Below are 24,842 nucleotides of genomic sequence, written 5' to 3'. Positions count from 1 at the left end.
TGCTTTGCTCAGCATTCAACTTGATGTTTCAAGTTTGGGGGAATTTGAAAGCTGGCTTGAGTCTCTGTGTCACACTGGTTGGTCCCAATAAATGTATTTACTATAGGTACCTTTCCGAATTTTCTAACGGACCAACATGGAGACTTGTGATTTATTTATTTTTTAACAAGGCCAAACCAGAAGTCATCCAAGGGTAAGATCAGAGCTTCAAATCTGAAAAGCAGTTTCTTGTGCCACCACCCCCACCCCACCGCCCTGATGAATGATCTTTCTTGGAAATCGTAGCGTGGGTGTTGGCCAAACAACTTTTTCAACAAATGCGACATCCACCACACACTGCAAAAGTGGCCCACATTTCATCCTCAGACCTCTGCCATGATCAAAAGGGCCAGCTTTTCCACACTAGATGTGGCCAACGAGAAATGGCATGAATCCAACCAACAGTACAAACCTGGTCAAGAACCTTGTTTCTCTCTCCAATGGAAATCTACCTAAGCAAGAAAGGACCCGACAGAGCAGTAGACACTGACATGGTGGCATCAGCACCCAAGTCAGACCAAGTGCAAGTAATTTTATCCATACAAAAGTTGAAGGGTTGCAAATGTCCTCGCTGCCTTAAACGGTTCCGCTAGACAGGCATTCCGCAGATACCATTATGGTGAAAGAAGCCTTCTTCACAGCTTCACAAGCACAGTGTGGTCCCCTTAAATCAGCTTTGTGCCACAGGTTCAGTCTGATTCTACTTAACTTTTCCAAAATAAACACTTCCCCCAAAATAAGCACCATTTTGCTAGGTTAAACAATACTGGTGACACAAAGAAGAAACCTCAGGTTCATTCCTCCCCGTGAAAGTGAAGTCACTCAAGACTGAACATCCACGTGCAAACAAAATCCATGCACTTGTCATAAAAAGGGGGAGCTGAAGAGACCATGCATGAGCATCCACAACACACGGAGTGCTTTGGAGCCCAGTTAGGAGGGCCATTTTCATGACCATTAACTCGGTAGGAAGACCATTAACTGGGTAGGAACTGCCCAGTTTTGGGGGCTGTGTGAGATCCTGATGGGTGTGAGTCAAAAAGCTAGGCCTAGGGGAAATGATCATGTGGGAGATGGGCTTAGGCTCCGACAGCCTCGTCCTACCCAGAACCTTTACCCTGCATATTACCAATGCCATCACAGCCCGTGCTCACCTCCCACACGATCACTCTCCCCTCCTCCAACCTAGATTTTAACTCACACGGGACCCAAATCTGTGGGCATGCACAGCTCCCAAATATGCATCCTGCCCAGTTCATGATCATGTGAACTGCCTTCGTATATATTAGGTTTAACAGTCAAATCCTCCCCATTGGCTTAACTCCCACCATCCCCATTGAGCCCCGAACACTCACAACTTGATTGCATGCAGCAATCACTAAGCAGCTTACTGTGAAGGCAGTTCCACAGATAAATTTGTCCTGTGGGCGTGAGTCACAAAATAACTTGTGGGTGGAATTCATTTCTGTCCTATTAATCAAACACTGAAGTGGAAGTCGGCTCTCTCTCGTTAACTCATCTGACAAAGGGGTTCTGGCTCACAAAAGCACATCCCACAATGAATCTGTTAAGTCTTTAAGGTGCCACAAGACTCTCTGTTGTTTTTAACTGTGACAGACTAACACAGTCACCCTTCTGGAATTAAATACTCTATTCAAGTTTTCATGCGAACACTTTGTGGAGTCGGAGAAGAGAAACAGATCCTCCTTCTAAATGGCTGTGTGTGCACGCAAGAGTTTATTCAATCTGGAAGAGAACCTAGGAAGTGACACACACATACCCCACCCACATAAAAACATTGGGGAAAAGCCCTAACACACACACACACACACACACACACACACACACACACACACACCCATATCAAAGTAACAAAAGGGGAGAGGGGGAATCCACAAGATCCAGTTTTGCAGTGAGATAGAGCCGTCTTGTATATGTTCATTCTTGTTCCTCCATAATGTTTAATCCACACAGAAGGTGGCCTCCATGAACACGTACAGCTTGGGGGTTAAAAAGGCTTTACCAAGACTGATGCCCACAAAGGTGAGGGTGAAGTTAAGAGGCACAGAGAAGTCTTTCAAGATTCAATCTCAGATGAAATTTGGTAGGACCGAAGAGCGTGCTGGTTAGGTATTGAAAGAGAGTGGCCAGGATCTATGTCACCCCCACTGCCTCCAGTTCCATGGTTTCCATGAGTGAAGAGAGCTTCCCATGTGCACACAGAGGGGAAGATACTTCCCTGGGCTGCGGCCTCACCATGCACAGCAAATGGTTCTATTCTAGAGGGCCTTCTCAAATTGGGCAGGGGTTGGGACGGACTCTTGCTGGAAGAGGGGAAGCTGAAGAGTCTGCATGCATGAACATAAACACCATACAGAACACTTGGATCCCAGTTATTATATATTAGAGTCAAAAACCTCCCCAAAAGCTTTATTATTTCTTTGCTTTAGTTCTTAACGGTGGGTCCCTAGATGTCATCAAACTAAAACTCCCATCATCCCCAGCCACAATGGGGCTTGGGATGGCTGTGGGTAGGAGTTGTAATCCAACATCATCTAGGGACCCAAGCTTGCGTCACTAGAAAGACTGGCCTTCACGCTCTACATGCAGACGGTCCCAGATTCAGTCCTCAATATCTTAGTAGCAGCGCTGAGAATAAATACTGCTCCCCAAGACCTTGGAGAGACACTGAGAATGAGAAGCGACAATACCAGTACAGACAACGCAATGGTTTGATCCAGTAAGGCAGCACCTTCACACACACACTCTTGAGAATTTTGCGGAGAGCAGGTGATTATCACACAGTGTGTAATGAGCTACACTACAAACATCAAGAACCATATTCCAGGACTTCCAGTGCAAATCCACCTCTGAACAAACACACACACATGCAGTGACCATCTAGATTTAAACTTGGGACTGAAGAATATCCCAGCATAAGTGGTAAGACCAGGCTAATATAAACCAAGGAGTCTCCAAGGAACACAGAAAGAGCTAGCCTAGTTTTATGCAGCATTCGTTACTCCTCAGTGCTATAAAGGATGCAAGTGAAAACCAAGGCAATAGCATACAGAGAGATACTTAAGGGGCAACAACTGAAATCCTTGTCTTTCATGCATATACAGAGATTGCGAAGAGGTGGAGAAGAGTGAAAAGGGGGTGCATGTTTTATCAGTGTGACACACTGTGAGCAAAGATATCAAAGACGTATGACATGGATGGGATATTTGGCAAACAGTGAGAGCATAGCCTTGGCTATACAGTGAAGAGTTCATTTGGTGGATATGGTGTCACTGGTGAAGTTGTGATTGACTTTACCCTCCCAATATGCTTAGTTTTAATCCTTTGTGTCACCAAGTACTCTTGCATTCTTCTACAGTCAAGATCAGAGTGGGCAACTTTGGCTCTCCAGCTGTTGTTGAACAACAACTCCCAAGAGTTGTCGTTCAACAACAGTTGGAGAACCAAGCTTGCCTACCCCGATCTAGAGTTTCTGTGGCTGTTCTATTTGCCAAGGGCATTGAAGTTCTGGTCCTGCCTACCGTCAGTGGGAGTCTCATGCCATGACTGCTCCAGCATCTGAGATTCCAAAAGGCATTTCCCAAGCATATTTTTGCAGCCATAAGTGTAAAGAAAGACAAATGTTTGAGGCTCTTAGGCAGCTGAAATCTGTGCCCAGTACTACATGCTGTGTGCCCATGGAAGCCCAGCAGGAATCTAGGCAGCCCAGAGCAGGAATCTACAAATCCACTTGCCACCTCGCCAGTGGTGAGCACCTCCCAGCCCTCTGGCGAGCAGGACACCCAGCACCACACAGATCTCCTCCCCAGAGATCTCATTTCCACTGCCATTTTTGAGAAGATCAAAAACAACAGACATCCTTTCTAAGCAGCAGGAGAGGGCTTCCCTCATTTCTTATCATCTCCTCGTGCAAATGACAGAAGACTCGCTTTTCTCCTAAGCCTTCCGCCTATGTGCCAGAAAAAGATCGGAGGGGATTGGTGGTAACCACAGATAATGGCTGGCGGGTGAGCTAAGGGCTTTGTGGATCCCTGGCCGTGAGCATTCGAGGCACTGGATGCATGGGAAAGAACCTGACAAAACTGGAAGGGGAGTAAGGTGTCAAAGATATGGGTTTGCAGCCATGCAAGTGAGCAGATCACTACAGGGTTTCCACAGAGGTTCCAAAACCCAGACAAAGGAGAGCACAGTCACATCAGGCTTCCCACACATCCAGAGCCTAGAGACTGCCAGATCCTTCTGGGGTTAAAGTGGCCCCTGGGAATGTTTTAAAGAAGCAAACACGTGAGAGGTTTCCACCTGTTTCCGACCAATAGTGGCAGTCACTTGGGTACAGAGCAGGGCGAGCCAGAGGTCACATCTCTGCTAGTGGTTACTGACAAAGGGATGAAGCCACAGCAGCTGGAGGCAGTGCAGAAATTGATTATGAGGCAGGGCTTTCCAGGGCAAAGTACACAGGAATACAGCGCAGCCATATTAGGGGGCGTCGTCGAAGTTAGGAGGTCCGTGTGAAACTGGAGGCTCATAAAGCAACAGCATAGGTGCTTGGGTGAGAAAATACTATTCAAAGTAGGCCTGCTCAACATAGCCCCCCCCACGCTGTTTTTGAACTACAACTCCCATAAACCCCAGCCACAGTGGCCAATAGCCAGGGATTATGGGAATTGTAGGCCAACATCTGTAGGAGGGCCAAAGCTGAGCAGCCCTGATTTAAAGCAACAAGCACATCAGTGAGATCCGCCAATCACCCCTAACTGTGTCCTCCTGATGAATTTTGTTTATTGGTCCTGCAGTGAAGCTACAGTGGAAGCCGAAAACTCTGCATATCCCCCCTCCCACCCCCTGCCATGAAGCAATTAGCATTCCTACCATGCAGTGCTATGCTTTGAGCCCCAGGTGGCGCAGTGGTAAAACTGCCGCCCTGTAACCAGAAGGTTGCAAGTTCGATCCTGACCAGGGGCTCAAGGTTGACTCAGCCTTCCATCCTTCCGAGGTCGGTAAAATGAGTACCCAGAATGTTGGGGGCAATATGCTAAATCATTGTAAACCACTTAGAGAGCTCCGGCTATAGAGCGGTATATAAATGTAAGTGCTATTGCTATGCTTTGCCCAGTGTCCGAAACAGAGCCCTCTCGAGCCCCTGTACTATCTTGGAAGGCATATACGGGGGCCCCTTCCCAGCACTTTCCTCCTAAGCTCATGGGAAGAGGGCTCCAGCTCTTTTAGAGAGCAGTACTGTATGGGGTGTGCACAGAACTAGTTCAGAACTAGTGTGCACAGAACTGTGAACTAGTTCTGTGCACACCTGGGAGGCAGTGGGGGTCGCTTTGAAGTGTGGGGAGGGTGCCCTGACCTCCCCAACCGTGCTTCCCCCTCTGGCGCTGCTCCAAAAACCACTGGCACGGGGTGGCTGTATAGCCTCTTGCCATCCTGGTCAGTGTAAAACCAGAAGTGGGTGGGCAAAGTGACCCCCCCCACACACACACACTCTCGAACCAGTTTGAATACGGGGTTTCAGAACCGGTTTGTACACATCCCTAGTCAGCACAGTGGGATATGGCTCTCACACTGAAGTGTCCTCCCCCCGCCGCCTTTTGCCAAAGTGCCCCAGCTTGAAAAATAGTGAAGATCACTAATTGAGATAATCAGGTGCTCTTCTAGGGGCGCTGATGAAAAAGGCACTGCATGCAGGCCGATGCTTGTAGGTGCTAATATGGAGTTCCTGTGCTACACAATCTCCTGTTTGTTGTTGCAGAATTTCTCCCAAATTCCCTATTTTTATTTCGCCATCCAAATTAGAATCCTCCCTTCACCACAAGGACACACTGGAAGACTGGACTCGACCATTCTTGAAGGACCCTTTTTGTAAGACAGGGCGTTAATGAAGCAGCTGACATGTTTATGTGGTCTTGGATGTGTCCCCAGCCTAAGGGGACCACTTGGGAATTGGAGCAGCTTCGCTAAGCACTAGGAGGATATTCCCTAGCAGGGAGTGGCAGAGCAGAGAGACTGGTGTCTGAGTAGCAACCATAAAGGGACAGCCTCAGAAGCCTCCTAGGAGGGTCTGAGAACATGGCAGGGGACACACAAGGGATTACTGGACAGAGATTCTCTTTGGCCAATACTCAGATGAAACTGAAAGCCCAGAAATTCTCTCTGGTCAATAGCCAGATGAAACTGAAAGCCAGGAGATTCACTGGACGAGATTCTCTCTAGTCAGTTCACAGACGGAATTGCACAGTGGTCTTTGGCATGAGGATTTGGCAGCTGTTCAGAACAGCTTGTGCAAGTGTTCTTGCAATGAAGTTAGCAGACAGATGTGGATGCTACGAAGAGGAGGTAGGAAGTTCAGAGCATAAGGGGTCCAGAGAACTGTTCCCTCTAACAGGGATTCCCAGATGCTGTTGACTACAACTCCCATAATACCCAAGCAAAAGCCATTGCAGCTGGGGATTCTGGGAGCTGTAGTCAACAACATCTGGGAATCCCTCTTAGAGGGAACACTGATCCCAAGGGCCCCTAAGGGGGTTGCGGGTGTACTCACTTTGGATTGTAGCTTGCGTACTGGTCTTAGTTATGCACGTCTACTTGGAAGGAAGACTGGGCGTGGTAGGGTTAACTCCCTAACAAACGTGCAAAATATTTAAAATTAAAAGACTAACATCTGGGGATTGCCCTTACTGTCAGGAGCTCCAAGCACACTCAGATAATTTGGAAAGTGAGGAAGTGGCTATTCTCTTGAGATTGGTTCTTAAGAATCTGTGCCAAGGGGACTGGCCCCCATATAAAGAGCAATAAGAGAGAGTGATGCATTTTGAAAGGGGATACCCACTAGGGATTTGTGCTGGCTGCCAGCGGTGAGGGAACAGAAGCATTCTAGAGCAGTTTGAGCACACATGGGTGGAGAAGGCTGTGGTGAAGCTGGAACTGGCAGATGGGGAGGTCAGCTTGAGGAAACCTGCAGTGTGATCAGGAAACACCCCTTAAGGAGTGGTGGAGGTGCTTGCTTGAAATTGCTGAGGTGGAATCTTTGGAAAGGTGCTATATCTGTGTGCTGTAGCTTACGGGGAGGGAGAAGGAAAGGGAACTTTATCCACTAGAGAATGCTAGCAAAACAGCCACTGTATATTGCCTTAGCAAATCCATGTAGGGGACTTTAAGCAAGGAAGGTGGGATACTTAGAAAGCCTCATATCCTGCAATTTGCCCTCTCCTGGACACTTCTTCCCCCTAGTGGGCCTACTTCCTGTCTTGGGACTCAGCTGGAGGGAAATCCTAGTTTAAAAATTGCAGGGAAACCCTAGATGGAAAATTGCAAGGGTGCGGAGGGGGGGTGTCTCAAGGGGAAATTGGTGGGTAAATAGAAGGGTTACACACCATTTCTGTCCACTGTCTCTTTCCCCTCTGATAGTCCCCACATTAGCTTTATGGAAGATGCTTGGGTTGGGAAATGCATTTTTGCCTGCTAGGGTGTGTTGAGCCCTAACAGAGCTGGCTGCCATACAAATCTGGGAAAGGCAGGATACTGCTGCAGGAGGGGGGGAGCAGGGAAAACACAGAGTGGCCTCAAGGCACAGGGTATCCAGGAGTGGGTAGCTGGGTGCTAAATCTCATGCAGTTAAACAGACAGTTGGGAAAGGGAAGAAGGAAGGTAATAATGAAAAGTCCCAGCAAACCAGTTTCTTCAAGAGGGACTGCAGAGGGAACCATGCAGGGTGTGGGAGAATTTGAGATGGGGTACTGGGAGCTGTCCTAGAAAAGTGGAGCGGGGGGGGGTCCCCTGGTGTGATGAGACTGGGGGCACTTCTGGGATCCAGAACACTCATCCAAAGTTGCGGACAGAGCTGGGAAACGGCAGCAAAAGCACCCTAGAGAAATAGGATGGAGGAGGGAAACTACTGGTAAAGAAGCATATGGTCTTATTGGGGTGTTCTTGTGGAGCAAAGTGAGAAGCTTTGGAGTGGGTTGTTCAAGAAATCTGCCCAAGGGGGTTGTAGAGGTTTCCCCTAGAGCTTGAACAGACATGGGGGCTCACAAAGAAATGATAATGGATCGTGTGTTCAGAGGTAGTTGGACACTCAAGGGCAACAGAATGGAGAAAGAAGCTACTGACTAGAGAACTTATCTTTCAGTGTGGGGCCCGTTATGGGGCAAGAGACTAATTTAGGGGAGAATTAGACACAGACAGCTTGAAGGAGGCACCATGAATTGGAGGGTGCCCAAGCGCTGGTGGCCTAAAAACACATCCAGAAGTTACAGGATATTTCTTGGCAAAATTAAAAAAAAAAAAAAGCCTGGAAGCTAGCAGGCAAGGTTCTTTGTACTTTGAAAAAATATATACTTTGCAAGCATCCAGCAAGTTGAGGCACTTGCACTGCTCAATCCAGTGCCCTCTTACTTGGAAGTAAACCCAGCCATGTTCAAGGGAGCTTACTTCTAGACAGAGTGAGTGCACAGGGGATTGCAGCTTTAATCAAAATTAATCATTATTAGACATGGAGGGGTCCACAAACACTCTAGAGCAAAGTGGGGAGAATGAGCACATGCATGCAGATGGCAGCTTTAATAAGTATTAATTATTATTAGATGCAGGGGGCAGGCAGATGGGGAAGTCACCAACACTCGAGACCGAAATAAGTGTGTGCACAGGGGATTATGGTTTTGATAGATATAATTATTATTAGACATTGGAGTGGTGGTGGGGGGGCATATTCTAGGACAAAGGGGAGGATACATGTGTGCACAGGGAATTTCTGCTTAAAGAAATTGTTACTAGGCACCAGGGTGCACACAGATATGGGGGGTGGGCACAGATGCTCTAGGCTGAAGTGTGGGGTTTAAATAAGCTTGTGCATTGGATATGGCAGCTTTAATAATTATTGTTAGAAATGGAGGGACCACATGCACTCTAGGGTGAAGTGTGTGTGGGGGGGATGTGTGCATGGGGAATTGCAGCTTTAACCACTACTGTGAGATGTGTGCAGGGTTATCTGTAGACATTCTAGGTTGAAATGTGTGTGTGTGCGTGGGGGGGAAATATACAAGTACCTGGGAAATTGAAGGCTTGAGAATTTTTAGATATGGAGGGTTACAGACAGTTTAGGGCAAGCGGTTGGGGGGGGGGAGAGTAAGGAAGGGGAATCTCAGCTTCAATAATTATTGCTAGACTCGGGGTGACACAGATACCCCAGGGTGAAATGAGGGTGGTGGTGATGTGTGTATGGGAAACGGCAGCTTTTAAGACTTATTAGACATTGCAAGGGGGTCCCAGACACTCTAGGGTGATGTGTGTGTGTATGTGGGGGGGTAATATGGGCACGGGGAACTCCAGTTTCAACAACTATTGCTAGACATGGAGGGGGGGTTGTGGTCACAGATACTCCCAGGTGAAATGGGTGTTTGGTGGGGGGGGGAATACAAGTGTGCATGGGAAGCAGCAGCTTCAAGGCTTATTAGACATGGGGGGTGGGGGGTCCCCCCCCCACTGGCACTCTAAGGTGAAGTGTATGTGGGGGGCGGGGATATGTGCATGGGGAGCTCCAGCAACTATTGCTGGGGTGGGAGATTTACAAATACTCCTGGATAAAATGTGTGTTTGGCGGGGGGGGGGGGAATGCAAGTGTGCATGGGAAGCAGCAACTTTCAGGTTTATTCAAGGGGGGGGTTGTCTCCCACAGGCACTCTAGGGTGAAGTGTGGGGGGGGCGCGAAGTGTGTGCATGGGGGAACTACAGCTGTACTTGCCATTATCAGCCATGGTGGGCGAGGGGGGTCCCAGCCAGATATGGGGGAGCAACACACACACACACCCCAGACACAGCCAGCCCGGCGCCCCCCCCCGAGGTGGTCACCCCCCCACCCCCCACGCGCGGGCCCCCCCCGACTACTCACTAGGGGTCGTTGGTGAAGCGGGGGCTCCGCGGGGGCTGGTAGCCGTAGAGGTGGCAGTAGAGCACGTCGAAGCAGAAGCAGCACATCTCGGCCGACACCACCATCTTCCTGCAGCCGCCGCCGCCGCCAGGCCCGGCGCCCGGCGAGGAGAGCAGCGCGGCGGCGGCGGGGCTGGCGAGTCCCGGGGCGGCGGCGGGGGGGGCGGCGGCGGCCAGGGGCCCTCCCGCTCCTCCGGCGGCGGCGCAGCTGGGCGGCGGCAGCGGCGGCGGCGGCTGCGAGAGGGCGCAGCCCGAGGACCCCCCCGCCAGCCCCCCCAGGCCGTTGAAGAGCCGGGGGCCGGCCGGCGGGGGGAGCGAGCCGGGCCCCCCGCTGCTGCCGCCGCCGCCGCCGCCGCCGCCGCAGTGGGTCCCCCCTCCGCCGCCTCCGCCCGCTGCTGCCCCCGCCGCGGCGGCGCCCGGGCCTGCCGAGCCCGACGGAGGGGAGCTGGAGAGCTTCTGCTTCTTCACCCCGCAGCAACCCGCCGCCATCTTGGAGCCGCCGCCGCCGCCGTCTCCCCCCCCCACGCAGCAGCGCTTCCGACCCATGGCGGGGGGGCCGCGCGGCCGGCCGGGGGACGACGACGACGACGACGTGCGCCCGCCCGCCCCGCCTCCCGCCGCCGGGCCCGGCGCGCCTCCTCCGCCTGCAGCAGCAGCAGCAACAGCGGGAGGGGGGGATGCGGGGGGGGGGGAGTGGAGAAGGGGGGAGGGATGGGTGGAAGGAGGAAGAGGAGGGAGGGAGGGCCACGGGGGGGGGAGGAGGGGTCGTGCCAGCCAGGAGCAGGAGATGGATGGACAACGGGGGGGGGGATGGGGGAGAGAAAAGGGGAGGGGGAGGAGGAAAGAATGGCGGGGGGGGGGTCGTGCCAGGACAAGGTGGAAGAGGATGGATAATGGAGGGGGAGGGGAGGGGGATGCAGTGGAGGGGAGGAGGGAGAGCCGCTTGAGGAGAGGGACCAGCAGGGGGGAGGGAGGAGGGAGAGGTGCAGGGAAAGGGGGGGCGCAGAGGACCCAGAGGGTGGGGATAATGGCCGGGGTTAGATAGGCAGATAGAAAGGGATTTGACAGACGGGGGGTGGGGGGGATGATGGAGCAGGACGAGGGGAGAGAGAGAGAGAGAGAGAGAAGAGAGCGCGTTAGTCGGCTGCCTGCGGGTGACTGAGCCCTTCAGCAGGGCTGGTGGGTTCCGTGGAGACCGAGGCACCTTTGGCATGTCTGCCTCCCCCCCCCCCCCCCGCGCGCCACCCCTGACCGGCTTCTCCTCCCTCCCCGCCGACGGTTCCCACGACCACGGCCCTGGCAACTCTGGGGCGGCACGCCTGCCCTGCACGCTGGCTGGCGGAGGGGTGGATGGGACCCGCAGGGGTGGGGGGCTGAGCCCCCACTCGCTCTGTTCGCTGCCCTCCCCTGACTCGGAGAATGCCGAAGATGCTCTGCGAAAACATCACTCACAACGTGACCTGAGTTGGCTTGGAAGCGTGGGGGGGGGGTGTGTGCAGAGGAGGAAAGAAGGCTGTGCCTGAGTCAGCAAGACAGAAAAACACGCAGACATTGGCGGGGGGGGGAACACACACACACCACCCCAAACAATCACTGCGATCTGTTTGTGGAGGTGCTGGCGATGGCTTGATTCCCAGTAAAGGCAACCTGAGAACCTTTGAAGGCTAAGATGTGCTCCCTGCAACTTGCTCTTCTTGCAGTCCTACGCAGACCTCCTGATGAAGCCGCCCCACTGACTTCTCAGGGAGTCTTACTCCCAGGGAAACGTGCATAAGGCCCCAGGCTTCCCCAGTGGAATCCTTTCATTTCCCAACTGAGCTGCTGGAAGCTTTATGGCTTGGCTGTTGAAACGGGTTGGGCAACATGAGCGGAGAAGCAAAACATATTTAGACCTCTGTGCCTTTTACTGGGTGTTGCACGATTTTCTTATTTTTAGGGAACTGCCTTTATTCCACTGCTATGCAGCACCATCCTATATTAGCAGAGTGGCCTGTCAGAATTTACAGCAGTCATCGATTGCTAGGAATGTATCATATCTTAAAAGTATCAAACACGGTTTAATTTTTGCCAGGGGCTCAGATATGGAACACAGTTATTAGTGGTGTTTCTCTTATTTCATTTGCACATTAATAAGACCACCACGGTGACACATAGGATGTGTGTGTGGAAGGTGGGCATGCACCCCTAAGAAGAGTCCTACTGGATCACGCCAAAGGACCATGTAGCTGACCTTTGTATTTCCCACAATAAACACCCAGATACTTCCAGGAAACTCCCAGGCAAAGAAAGAAGGGCTTCCCCCATTGGTGCACTCCCAAAAACTTTGGCCTGGTTCACAGACTTGTTCAAATCTAGGTTGAATGAGGGTTACTGACATTAGCATGATTGTGTGAGCCCATGCCAAAGTGGTTCATGGCTCAAGGTGAAGCTGAGATTCCGGCCTTGGCATGGGTTCACACAATCACACTAATGTTGATAACCTCACATTAAACCGAGATTCAATTGTGTAAATGAGACCTGGTGTTAAATGGCATATTCTCTCCAAACATTTAACTACCTTAGCTATAAGCTTTTTGCTAGGACTATCCTTCATGACTTTGCCCCATCCCACTTTAAAAGCTTTCTTAGCCAGTAGCCAGCACTATGTCCTATGGCCATGAATTCAAAAAATTCCATTGTGTGAAGAAGTACTTTCTCTAATTTCCCTGAATCCACTACTGGTCAATTACATGGCCTGAATTCAATGCTGGTCAATTTCCCCACCTGAATCCACAGCTTAGAACCCTGCAGTTCTAAGATTACGAGAGGTTGAAAACTGTCACTTTATCCTCCACCACTTGCACAACTCTATGGTCAGCCTGAGGTTTCCCAGCTGTTGTTGGACAACACCTCCCATCATGCCCAGCTGCAATATATTGCACTGTACTATACCTTGCTGCTGGTCTATATCTACAAAGATTAGAATTGTTTGGACAATGGATTTTCCCGTGACACTCTATGGATGCGAAAGCTGGACTATGAAGAAGCAAGACAGAAAAAGCATGGATGCTTTTGAACTTTGGTGCTGGAGAAGACTTTTGAGGAGACCATGGACAGCCAGGAGAACAAACAAATGGATCATAGAACAAATCAATCCAGGATTTTCACTCGAGGCACAAAGGACCAGGCTCAAACTATCATACTTTGGACACATTATGCGAAGACCCAGCTCCCTTGAGAAGTCCATAATGCTGGGAAATGTTGAAGGAAAGAGAAGAAGAAGACGACGACCAGCAGCAAGGTGGATGGACTCGATTACGACGGCAATGAATGCACCACTGAGAGGCCTTAAAGGCCAAGTTGAAGACCGATCATCCTGGAGAGAATCTATCTATGTGGTTGCTAAGAGTTGACACCGACTTGATGGCATTTAATCAATCACTATGATTCCAAGGAATAAAACGATATTTTATAGGTGGTGTTATTGATTGGTTGAATAGTAGCTAATTAGGAAACCTCTAACATTTTACAAAGGTCCTAATGGCATGGGAGCTGGGTATCTTCAGGGCCGCTTTCTCTTATTATGGCACCTCATGTACGCCATACAACACCAGAGATTCTGGCTGAATGGAGTTTGGTAGATAGCCTTGAGAAGCAGGACAATGGCACCAACTTTGACAAATGCCAGGATCCAGAGAGGCCAGCCAGGCTTCTAACATTACAAAATCTTAAGAACCTGGATCATGGAGAAAGTACATAAGAACATAAGAACAGCCCTGCTGGATCAGGCCCACGGCCCATCTAGTCCAGCATCCTGTTTCGCACAGTGGCCCACCAGATGCCGCTGGAAGCCACAGACAGGAGTTGAGGGCACGCCCGCTCTCTTGCCGTTACTCCCCTGCAACTGCTTTCTCTTATTATGGCACCTCATGTACGCCATACAACACCAGAGATTCTGGCTGAATGAAGTAAATAAGTCCTGCTTCTAAAGGCTATCTACCAAACTTCATTCAGCCAGAATCTCTGGTGTTGTATGGCGTACATGAGGTGCCATAATAAGAGAAAGTATTTAGGCTTAATAGATCTTACCTGTATTTGAGTGAGCTGCTGCTTTTGCTACTTCTTTTTTGTGTGAGAATTCAGCTGGTTGTATTGTCTACCATATTTTATTGTTTGTTTTCTTACGGTACTATTTATCTTTTGGTTTGTTTTTGTTGTTTTGGTTCTGTTAAGGTTGTTTCTTGCTTTGGGTTGTCTTTGGACAAGATAAAGTGGGATAGAAACTTTCAAAGTAAACTTGTAAACAATATAAATACACCGTGATTTCACTAAAAGTCTGCAGAAGTGGACATGTGTGTGCCATCAAGTTGGTTTCGACTCCTGGCGACCACAGAGCCCTGTGGTTGTCTTTGGTAGATTACAGGAGGGGTTGACCATTGCCTCCTCCAAAATGGGGGGCTTGGAGTTGAAACCCCCCAAATGGTTACACCATACAAGCCAGTAACCTGAAGTTTGGCACATATGTAATCCAGGACACCCTGATTAGTAGAAAAATTTAAGAATGTGACATTTTCATGAATAATTGATTGATTAAGTGCCGTCAAGTCAGTGTCGACTCTTAGCGACCACATAGATAGATTCTCTCCAGGATGTTCTGAAGACATCTGAAGGATGATCTGAAGACTTGGCCTTTACGCTCTCTCAGTGGTGCAATCATTGCTGTTGTAATCGAGTCCATCCACCTTATTTTATTTATTTATTTAACATATTTTTATACCACCCAAAACTTACGTCTTTGGGCGGTTTACAACAAAAAACAGTGGTTGGTGCACCAGCTGGTAACCTCCTGGCTTGACTATTGCAATGCGCTCTACGTGGGGCTGCCTTTGTACGTAGTTCGGAAACTTCAATTAGTTCAGAATGCGGCAGCCAGATTGGTCGCTGGGGTAACCTGGAGAGACCATATTACGCCTATTTTGAAGCAATTGCACTGGCTGCCGATATGTTTCCGGACAAAATACAAAGTGCTGGTGATTACCTTTAAAGCCCTGAACGGCTTAGGCCCGAGTTACCTTAGAGAGCACCTTCTTCTGCATGATCCCCACCGCACATTAAGGTCATCTGAGGAGGTTCGTCTCCCGTTACCACCAGCTCGTCTGGTGGCGACTCAGAGGCGGGCCTTCTCTATAGCTGCTCCGGGGCTGTGGAATGCGCTCCCTGCGGAAATCCATAATTTGAATTCTTTATTAGCCTTCAGGAGAGCCCTTAAAACGTATTTGTTTGCCCTGGCTTTCCAGGGTTTTTAAATTCTAACCCGATTTTGGGGCTTTTAATTACTGGAATTGTTTAATTGCTGTTTTAAAATGTTTTTAAATTGTTGATCGTTGTTATATTGTTTTTAATTTGTTTTAGCTTTTTATTGTTTTAGTGGTTTGTTTTAATTGTAAACCGCCCTGAGCCATTTTGGAAGGGCGGTATATAAATCAAATAAATAAATAAATAATAAAATAAATAAAATAAAAACAGAAAGTAAAACATTAATTAAAACAGAAAAAAAAATTTAAAACATTGCAACAATTTAAAAATTTTAAAACAATATTTTAAAACAGCATTAAAACCATTAAAACAATATTAATTAAAAGCCTGGGTGAACAGATGAGTCTTTAAAGAATTTTCTAAAGCTGTCAGAGATGGGGAAGCTCTTATTTCACTAGGGAGTGCATTCCAAAGCCTCGGGGCAACAGTGGAGAAGGCCCGTTCCTGAGTGGCCACCAGACGAGCCGGTGGCAAATGCAGACGGACCTCTCCTGATGATCTCAGTGGGTGGTGGGGTTCATGACGAAGAAGATTTTCTCTTAAATACCCAGGGCCCAAGCTTTTTAGGGCTTTATAGGTTATAACCAACACCTTGTATTTTGCCCGGAAACATATTGGCAGCCAGTGTAGCTCCTACAATACAGGTGTGGCAGCAAAGTAGAAGGAAAAGCCATGTTTTCCATCTACCTTGCTTCCACGCAATCACTTCTACCCAGGTTTCCCTCCTATCTTGTTTCCACACAACTGAAAATTGGGAGCAAACACAGCTCCCAAACCGGGGTAGAACACAGTTTTTGATTGTGTGAATGACCTCAACATCTTGAAAATAAAGGTAATATCATTCTTAGGGTATCTGACAACAGCGTCTCTTGCGCAAACAGGCAAATATTTTGTTAGTGTTGTCAATTTGTAAAATTATCATTAGTTTTATATGACTCTAGCATATAATAATGCATTCATTTCTGAATGTTCTTCCATAAAAAGTGACTCCTAATTAAAATCCACACTTTAACTTCTGAGATAAGTGCTGGTTTTGACCTTCAAAGTCCTACCTGGTTTGGGACCGGGGTATCTGTCAGACCACATTCGCCCAAATGAATCTGCCAGGGTCCTTCACTCCCTATTCACAAACCCTGCTCTTAGCCTCACCACTGACACAGATCTGGTTAGTGGGGACCAGGACATGGCCTTGTCAGTGATGGCCCTGTTTTTTAAATGCTCTCTCAGAGGAGTTTCGCCAGTCTCCCTCCCTGATGAACATTTTAAAATATTGGCATGGTATAGTGGTTAGACTGCTGGACTAGGACCAGGGAGACCCGAGTTCAAATCCCCATTCAGCCATGAAACTAGCTGGGTGACTCTGGGCCAGTCACTTCTCTCTCAGCCTAACCTACTTTACAGGGTTGTTGTGGGGAGAAACCTAAGTATGTAGTGTACCGCTCTGGGCTCCTTGGAGAAAGAGCGGGATATAAAATGTAAATACATACATACATACATAAATAATAAACTTGAAAACTCCTCTTCCAAGAGGCATTTTAAAACTGGTTTTAATAGGTTTTCCGGTTGTAATCCATTTTAGCCTTTGTATTGTTGTTTCTAATTGTTGTCAGAAGTGTTGGGTTTTTTTTTAACATTGTATTTTCTTGTTTTTATTGTAAGCCACCCTGTACAGCAATGCACTGGAGAGGCAGGCACTTTTTGTTTTACTGGGCTGGCCCACTTTCTGCCACAAGGACTCCAAAATGTTAGTATCTACCAATTTAGCAAATTGTGAATCATTTCTTGCTGAAACAGCCTTGGGGGAGCAGAACCTGGCAGCTGTTGAAACAGAGCAGACGAGGGCTACAGAATAACTGAAAAGTGGGAGGAGAAAATGTAGCTGAAACAGCAACAGGGAGGAAAAGGAAAAGGACGGGGTGGGGGTGGGGAGGCAGATTGTAATGATCCAGATAACAATATTGCCTAAAAGATTCTCGGAGGAGTTGTGATGGTCGAGCCAAAGCAGCACTTTTAATGCTATATGTTTCGAGGCTCACCTCTGCTATGATGACAGCATCCTTCCTCGCCTGAATCTGGGCATTGAGGGAAACAGTCTCACCCACTCGATATGCAGCTTTCTAGCTCATTTTTGGCTGGGGTTTCCTTCCATTCATGTACTGAGCTAACACAGGAACATAGGAAGCTGCCACATACTGAGTCAGACCATTGGTCTATCTAGCTCAGTATTGTCTTCACAGACGGGCAGCGGCTTCTCCAAGGTTGCAGGCAGGAGTCTCTCTCAGCCCTATCTTGGAGCTGCTGCCAGGGAGGGAACTGGGAACTTTCTGCATGCAAGCAGGCTGGTGCTCTTCCCAGAGCAGCCCCATCCCCTGAGGGGAACATCTTACAGTGCTCACGCATGTAGTCTCTCATTCAAATGCAACCAGGGGAGACCCTGCTTAGCTGAGGGGACAAGCCATGCTTGCTACCACAAGACCAGCTCTCCTCCCATGAGGTGTACCCCAAACCACAACTCCCCTCCAGTCACCAGAACCTACTTCTGTTTAACATATATATGTCTGAGGGCATCGCTCGGTGGCAGAGCATCTGCTTTGCATGCAGAAGGTCCCAGGTTCAATCACTGGCAAGCCTCTCCAGGTAGGGCTGGGAAAGACCCCTTCCTCAAACCTTGGAGAGTCGCTGCCTGTCAGTGCAAGCAATACCGAGCTCCATGGACCAATGGTCTGACTCTGTATAAGGCAGCTGCCTATGTTGCTACGTACATGAAGTCAATGAGTCAGCTCATCCCAAGGTTTAGGGTGAGGAGCCATCAATATGCTGAGGACACTTAGCGATAATCTCTCCTGTTCATCAGAGTCAGGTGAGGTTGCGGAGGTGCTGAATCAGTGCTGGGATCTGTAACAGCCTGGATGAGGGCCAACCTACTGACACTCCATTCGGATAAGGAAGGTGCTGTTGGTAGGTGGCTCATCCAGCCAGGAAAGTGTTTCTAGATGGCAATCTGTCCTAGGTGGGGCTGTCAAGTGTTCTAGGCGGCAATCTGTTCTAGGTGGGGTTGTACTCCAAGAAAAGACCAGAGGCTTGTTCCCGTGGCCAGAAGCCAGGTAGCAGGAACATCCAGCCAGGCTCCACGCCCCGTGTACATTCCCAAGAAAAGGCCCCGAGTTGGCAAAAATTGAACTAGGAGGAGGGGGAAGTGATTGTGTACTAGCCACAATCGGGGCGGGGCATGCTTTTCCTCTACCCTCGATACAATGCTGGGTACACAATGAATAAGACCATAACATATCAATATAAGAACAGCCCTGCTGGATCGGGCCCAATAAGGCCTATCTAGTCCAGCATGCTGTTTCACACAGTGGCCCACCAGATGCCTCTGGGAAGCCCACAGGCAAGAGGGGAGGGCTTGCCTCTCTCCTGCTGTTGCTCCCCTGCAACTGGGATTGAGAGGCATTGTGCCTCTGAGGCTAGAGGTGGCCCACAGCCACCAGACTAGTAACCATTAATAGACCTGTCCTCCATGAATCTGTCTAAGCCCCTTTTAAAGCCACCCAAGCTAATGGCCATCACCACATCCTGTGGCAGAAAATTCCATCCTGCACTGTGTGAATACATATTTTTGTTGGTCCTAAATTTCCTGGCAAGTTTCATGGGGTGACCTCTGGTTCTAGTGTTGTGAGAGAGGGAGGAAAATTTCTCTGTGTCCACTCTCTCTACTTCATGCATAATCTTATACATCTCTATCATGTCTCCCTCCCAGTAGTCGCCTCTTTTCCAAACTAAAAAGTCTCAGGTGTTGTAGCCTTGCCTCGTAAGGAAGGTGCTCCAGGCCCCTGATCATCTTGGTTGCCCACTTCTGCACCTTTTCCAGTCCTACAATGTTCTTCTTAAGGTATGGTGATGAGAACTGTATGCAGTTCTTCAAATGTGGCTGCACCATAGATTTGTATAAGGTGTGTGAATGTGTTCCTTTGCTCTTTAGAACTTCTGCATATAGGGAGCCAGAGGCACATTTCCCACCCTACAAGGCACAAGGAGCTTGGGAAGTGGTTGACATGTAGCATCCCTCCCCAAGACCTGCCATTTTGTAAGATCATCCCCTTGTTCCTTAAAACGGCTGCGTTTAAGGAACTAGAGGCACATTTCCCAGCCTACAAGGCAGAGTGCCACGGAATTCTGTGGAATTGTTTGTCATGGGATGTGGTGATGGCCACCAGCCTGGATGGCTTTGAAAGGGGCTTAGACAGATTCGTGGAGGGCAAGTCTATCAATGGCTACTAGTCTGGTGGTGGTGGGCCACCTCTAGCCTCAGAGGCATGATGCCTCTCAATCCCAGTTGCAGGGAAGCAACAGCAGCAGGAGAGGGGGCATGCCCTCCCCTCTTGCCTGTGGGCTTCCCAGAGGCATCTGGTGGGCCACTGTGTGAAACAGGATGCTGGACTAGATGGGCTTCCTTGGGCCTGATCCAGCAGGGCTGGATTTAGAACATATTCTAGTTATACCACTTTTCAACCCAAAACGTCTCAAAATAAGAAGCTGCATGCCCCGCCACCAAAATGAGGGGGAAATGCTGTCCCTACAGGGACCAACATCGGAACATAGGGAGCTGCTAAATACTGACTCAGACCCTTGGTCCATCTAGCTCAGTATTGTCTACCCAGACTGGCAGCGGCTTCTCCAAGGTTGCAGGCAGGAGTCTCTCTCAGCCCTATCTTGGAGATGCTGCCAGGGAGGAAACTTGGAACCTAGATGCTCTTCCCAGAGTGGCCACATTATCCCCTAAGGGGAATCTCTGACAGTGCTCACACTTCTAGTCTCCCATTCATATACAACCAGGGTGGACCCTGCTTAGCTAAGGGGACAAGTCATGCTTGCTACCACCAGACCAGCTCTTCTCTCCTGAAATGAGGGACGTCCTGCATAATGAGGGACAGTTGGCAACCCAACTGGTGGGGGCCAGTCCCCTCTCCAAAGCAACCCTGGCAAGCTTTGAAATGGCATAGGCAAACCGAGAAGAGGGAAGGTCTCTCGCAGTAGCAGCCTGCTCTTCTCTCCCGGTGCTTCTTGCAAGGTTTGCAAGCGGTGTGAGGAAAGGAGGCATTCCTTGCAAAGTCTGAGCAGCTTCGACGGCAGCTGCAGGGGTATCTTGCCCCCACCCCCAGGTGGCGTTCCAATAATCTGCCACCCAAGGCAGGCACCCCACCTCAGCTCATCAAAGGACCACCCCTGCCTTTGGGACAGAGAACCATCTCCCTGGCAGCAGCATCTATTTAAGAGAACGTCTGCTTTGCTATGAACCACACCGCCCATTGAGTGCATCTGGAGAGGTTGCCACCGGCTTATCTGGTGGCTACTCGGGGACGGGCCTTCTCCATTGCTACCCCGAGGCTTTGGAACACAATTCCTGCTGAAATAAGAGCCTCCCCATCTCGGTCAACTTTTCAAAGGGCAGCCAAGACGCATTTGTTCACTCGGGCTTTTAACAAGATACTGTTTTAATTGTGCTTTTAAAATTTAAAATTTCAATGGTTCTAATGTTTTAATCTTTTTATCTGTTGTTTTTATTGTTTTGTTGTAAACCGCCCGGAGACTTGCGTTTTAGGCAGTATACAAATGTGTTAAATCAATCAATCAATCTATCTATCTATCTATCTCTGGGTAGGGCTGGGAGAGAGTTGCATCTGAATCCCTGGAGAACCCCCTGCCAGTCAGTGTGGACAATACTGAGCTCGATAGACCTCAGAATGGTCTGACTCGGTAGAAGGCAGCTTCCGATGCTGAGGATAGGGCCATAGCTCAGTGGAACAGCATCTGCTTTGTGTGCAGAAGCCGGCCCCTGATTCACATCCCAGCAGCATCTCCATGAGGGGCTGAGAGAGACTCCTGCCTGGAACCTCGGAGAACTGCTACCAGTCAGTGTAGACAATACCAAATTAGATAGACCAATGGCCTGACTTGGAAGAAGGCAGCTTCCTAAGCAGTGTTCCCTCTAACAGGGATTCCCAGATGTTGTGCTGACTACAGCTCCCAGAATCCCCAGCTGCAATAGCTTTTGCTTGGGGATTATGGGAGTTGTAGTCAACAACATCTGGGTCTCCCTGTTAGAGGGAACACCGGAAGCTGCCATATACTGAGTCAGACCACTGGTCTATTTAGCTCAGTATTGTCTTCACAGAGTGGCAGAGGCTTCTCCAAGCCTGCAGGCAGAGGTCTCTCTCAGCCCTGTCTTGGAGATGCTGCCAGGGAGGGAACTTGGAACCTTCTGCTCTTCCCAGAGCAGCTCCATCCCCTGAGGGGAATATCTTACACTTCTAGTTTCCCATTCACACTTCTAGTCTCCCATTCATATGCAACCAGGGTGGACCCTGCTTAGCAAAGGGGACAAGTCATGCTTGCTACCACCAGACCAGCTCTCCTCCAAATTAGGAACACTGCTCCTAAGTTCCTCAACCTCTTTGAGAGCTGTTTTGTTGTTGCTGAAATGCACTATAGGCGACCAGGACGGGTTCTTCAGTATTGGGTTGCTTAGACTTTTCTCATTAAGCAACCCCATGGCTCCTTCAGCTTCTTCACCTATATCTCCTCCCCCTGTCACCTTTCCTGGTTAGCTAATCCCTGCTAACTGGGCAAAGAGGCAGCTTTGAGGCAGAGGCGTATCTAGGGAAAATAACGCCTAAGGCAAGCACTGAAATTGCGCCCCTGTCCAAACATCTGACACCCACCTTTCAGATAACTTTACCATAATATCAACTGAAAAATACAAGTCAAGCTCGTTAAACTTTTCATCTTTCAAAAACTATTTAGCAGTGGACGTAGCCAGACCAACAAAATGCTGGAAAACTACAAATTTCAGTATGCTGGGGCTCATGAAATACCTAAATATTATGCGGAGGTATACTTGGAAAAACTAAATAGAAGTGCCTGTCTAATTCTCTGCTATACATTGTAGCATCACAATTACATAAGTTTTAAAAATAAATTGAGAATTTGACTTTTACCAGATACTCTGAAAATAATTAAACAATATGCAGAGTAAACTGTGTCACTGCTTGGAATATATTCTAGTATTTCAGAAAGACAGTTCAAATGAGAGAAAGAGCAAGAAACTCCCAGTGGGCCTTAATACTAAGGATTTCACACTGATTCTAAGACAAACTCACCATTAATAGCCATATTATTAAGACATCACATTTAACTCACTTATCACAAGAAGCAAAGTAAGAGCAAATGAATACAATCTTGGCTCATAAACCTCAGCACAGTATTTACAAGCCCTGATTCTCTGTACATAGTGCCAATCTAAATATGTGTACAGTGACCTATATTATATTAATTTTTTTAAAAAAATTACCTGTAGCCCCTTCGGGGATCTGCTGTGGGGGGTCTGCAAAGTTTTCCACTGGCCTCTAGGGCCTCACAGGCACCATTTGAGTATGTACGGTGGTCATTTTTTAAAATAATTGTTTTTTAAAAAATAGCCGCTGAAAACAAAATGGCCACCACGCTTGCTCAAATGGCCTCTGCAAGGCCTGGCATGGTCTAGGGCCTCACAGAGGCCATTTGAGCATGTCCAGTGGTCATTTTGTTTTTGGTGGCCCTGTTTTTTAATTTTTTAATTTTAAGAAATGGCGCCCCCTTCAAGTGGCACCCGGGGCACGTGCCCTGCCTGCCCCACCCTAGATACGCCCCTGCTTTGAGGTGATTCTCTTTATTTAGCAGGGGGAGAGTAACTGGCCCTCTCCACCCCCAGCACAGGACCTCCAGTGACTGTTGCTGGTGGCTATCTTATGTTTCTTTCTGGATTGTGAGCCCTTTGGGGACAGGGGTCCATCTTATTTATTTGTTATTTCTCTGTGTAAACCACTTTGGAACCTTTTTGTTGAAAAGCAGGATATAAATATTTGTTGATGCTGCTGCTCGGAAGACACATGAAGCACATTAAGTCAGCAGGAGGTTTTTCACACATGGCTCTATGCCTAGAGCAAATCTGCTTTGCAGCAGATTGGAAACATTTTAATTCGAGGGATTAGATGGACCATTAGCATAGCCATCAGCACCTCCATCAACACCTTTGGAGAAAGCAGAAGCCCCGGAGTTTTTGGATTCTTTCACCCCATAAGCCAGAATTTGCAGCCTCCCTTCGGCGAAAAACAAAGCCCTGCCTGTCCTGGTCCCTGATAGCCTCCCCCCCCCCCCCCGCAGGGAGGTCGGGTTCAATCCAGAAAATATGTGGATTGGCACACTCCAATCAGGAGTGGATTGTTGGTGGTGGTTGGGGAGAGCCTTGTCTGTAAAACCTTCTGCAAGAACATCAAAGTCGATCGCTTTAAAGCGGCAAACAGAGGCTGCTCCTGCTCTGGGGAGAAATGGATCTCATTTATCTCCCATTCGCAGGTGGCAAATGCTGCCATTGCTCCTGCTTAGTGGCTCCTTTGTTCACCTCAAATTCACCCTGAGACCTATTCTGTGCTGTAAAATGATAAAGTGCCTGGAACGGACACTGTGATATAGATATATAGATATAGATATGGCGGGGGTAAGCCCTTGTTGGAGAGAAATGAGAGCTCAGACCACTCATTTATTTCCAGACAAGCCCAGGATCCCACTTCCCATTAAAACAATAAATATACTTATTTAGTGCCAAGGGATTTAAAGTCAATGGCCACCTCTCTCCCTCCCTAATTGGCTGATTAGACTCTTAAAAGACATGCTTAGGCGTCTAGTATGCTCTGCTTTTTCCTCTCCTGCACCATACATGCTTATTTCAAACAGGGTCTCTAAACTCTGGAAGCAGAGGGGCTCAGCGTGGAAGGCATAAAGCAAAAGGTAAACTGCAGGGAGTGGCAATTTGGGATTAATTTGTCCAAAGAGATTCATGAAGAAGGATGGGGCCAGAGCTCAGTGCCCGAACATCTGCTTTGCATGCATAAGACCCTAGCTTCAGTTCCCGGTAGCATCTCCAGGTCGGGCTGGGAAAGACTGCTGCCTACAACCTTGGATAGATGCTACCAGTCAGTGTAGATCAGGCTGCACAACTTTGGCCCTCCTGAAGATGTTGGACTACAACTCCCATCATCCCTGACTATTGGCCACTGTGGCTGGGAACAGGGATGTGCAGAACTGGTTCGTTTGCGAGCCGGACCACTGTAAACCACACTAGTTCGAGCAGTTCAATTGCAAACTGCTTCAAACCGGTTCGAGCGAGTTCATTGAACCGACCGGCCCAGCCTATCGGTTTGACCAAAACCAGTCCGCATACCCGCAGTTCAATCTGAATTCAGACTGAACTGCACCAAACAGTCCATGCATACCCCTACCTGGGGATTATGGGAGTTGTAGTCCAAAAATAGCTGGAGGGGCAAAGTTGTGAATTGCTGGTGTAGACAATTCTGAGCTAGATAGACCAATTGTCTGACTCCCTATAAGGCAGCATGCTATGTTCCTATGATTTTTCCAAACATTCTAGGAAAAGCAACAGAACCAGAGAGCAAATAAATGATGCTCTATGAAATGTATCCATAGACACATACGGATGAGAGGAGAGCTGGTCTGGTGGTAGC

The 24,842-nt window shown here is 48.8% G+C and overlaps 1 protein-coding gene across 1 annotated transcript in view; it reads right to left on the bottom strand.

Moving 5' to 3' along the window:
- Positions 1 to 24,842, bottom strand: part of AMMECR1 (AMMECR nuclear protein 1) — a 120,271-nt gene that overhangs the window by 80,913 nt on the left and 14,516 nt on the right. The window contains exon 2 of the mRNA XM_053273477.1: positions 9,950 to 10,631. Within this exon, the coding sequence (XP_053129452.1) occupies positions 9,950 to 10,631 (682 nt within the window). The remainder of the gene's footprint in view (positions 1 to 9,949; positions 10,632 to 24,842) is intronic.

The sequence above is a fragment of the Hemicordylus capensis genome, chromosome 11 (assembly GCF_027244095.1).
Source record: "Hemicordylus capensis ecotype Gifberg chromosome 11, rHemCap1.1.pri, whole genome shotgun sequence".
Classification (NCBI taxonomy): Eukaryota; Metazoa; Chordata; class Lepidosauria; order Squamata; family Cordylidae; genus Hemicordylus; species Hemicordylus capensis.
This window is presented reverse-complemented; position numbering and strand designations above follow the sequence as displayed.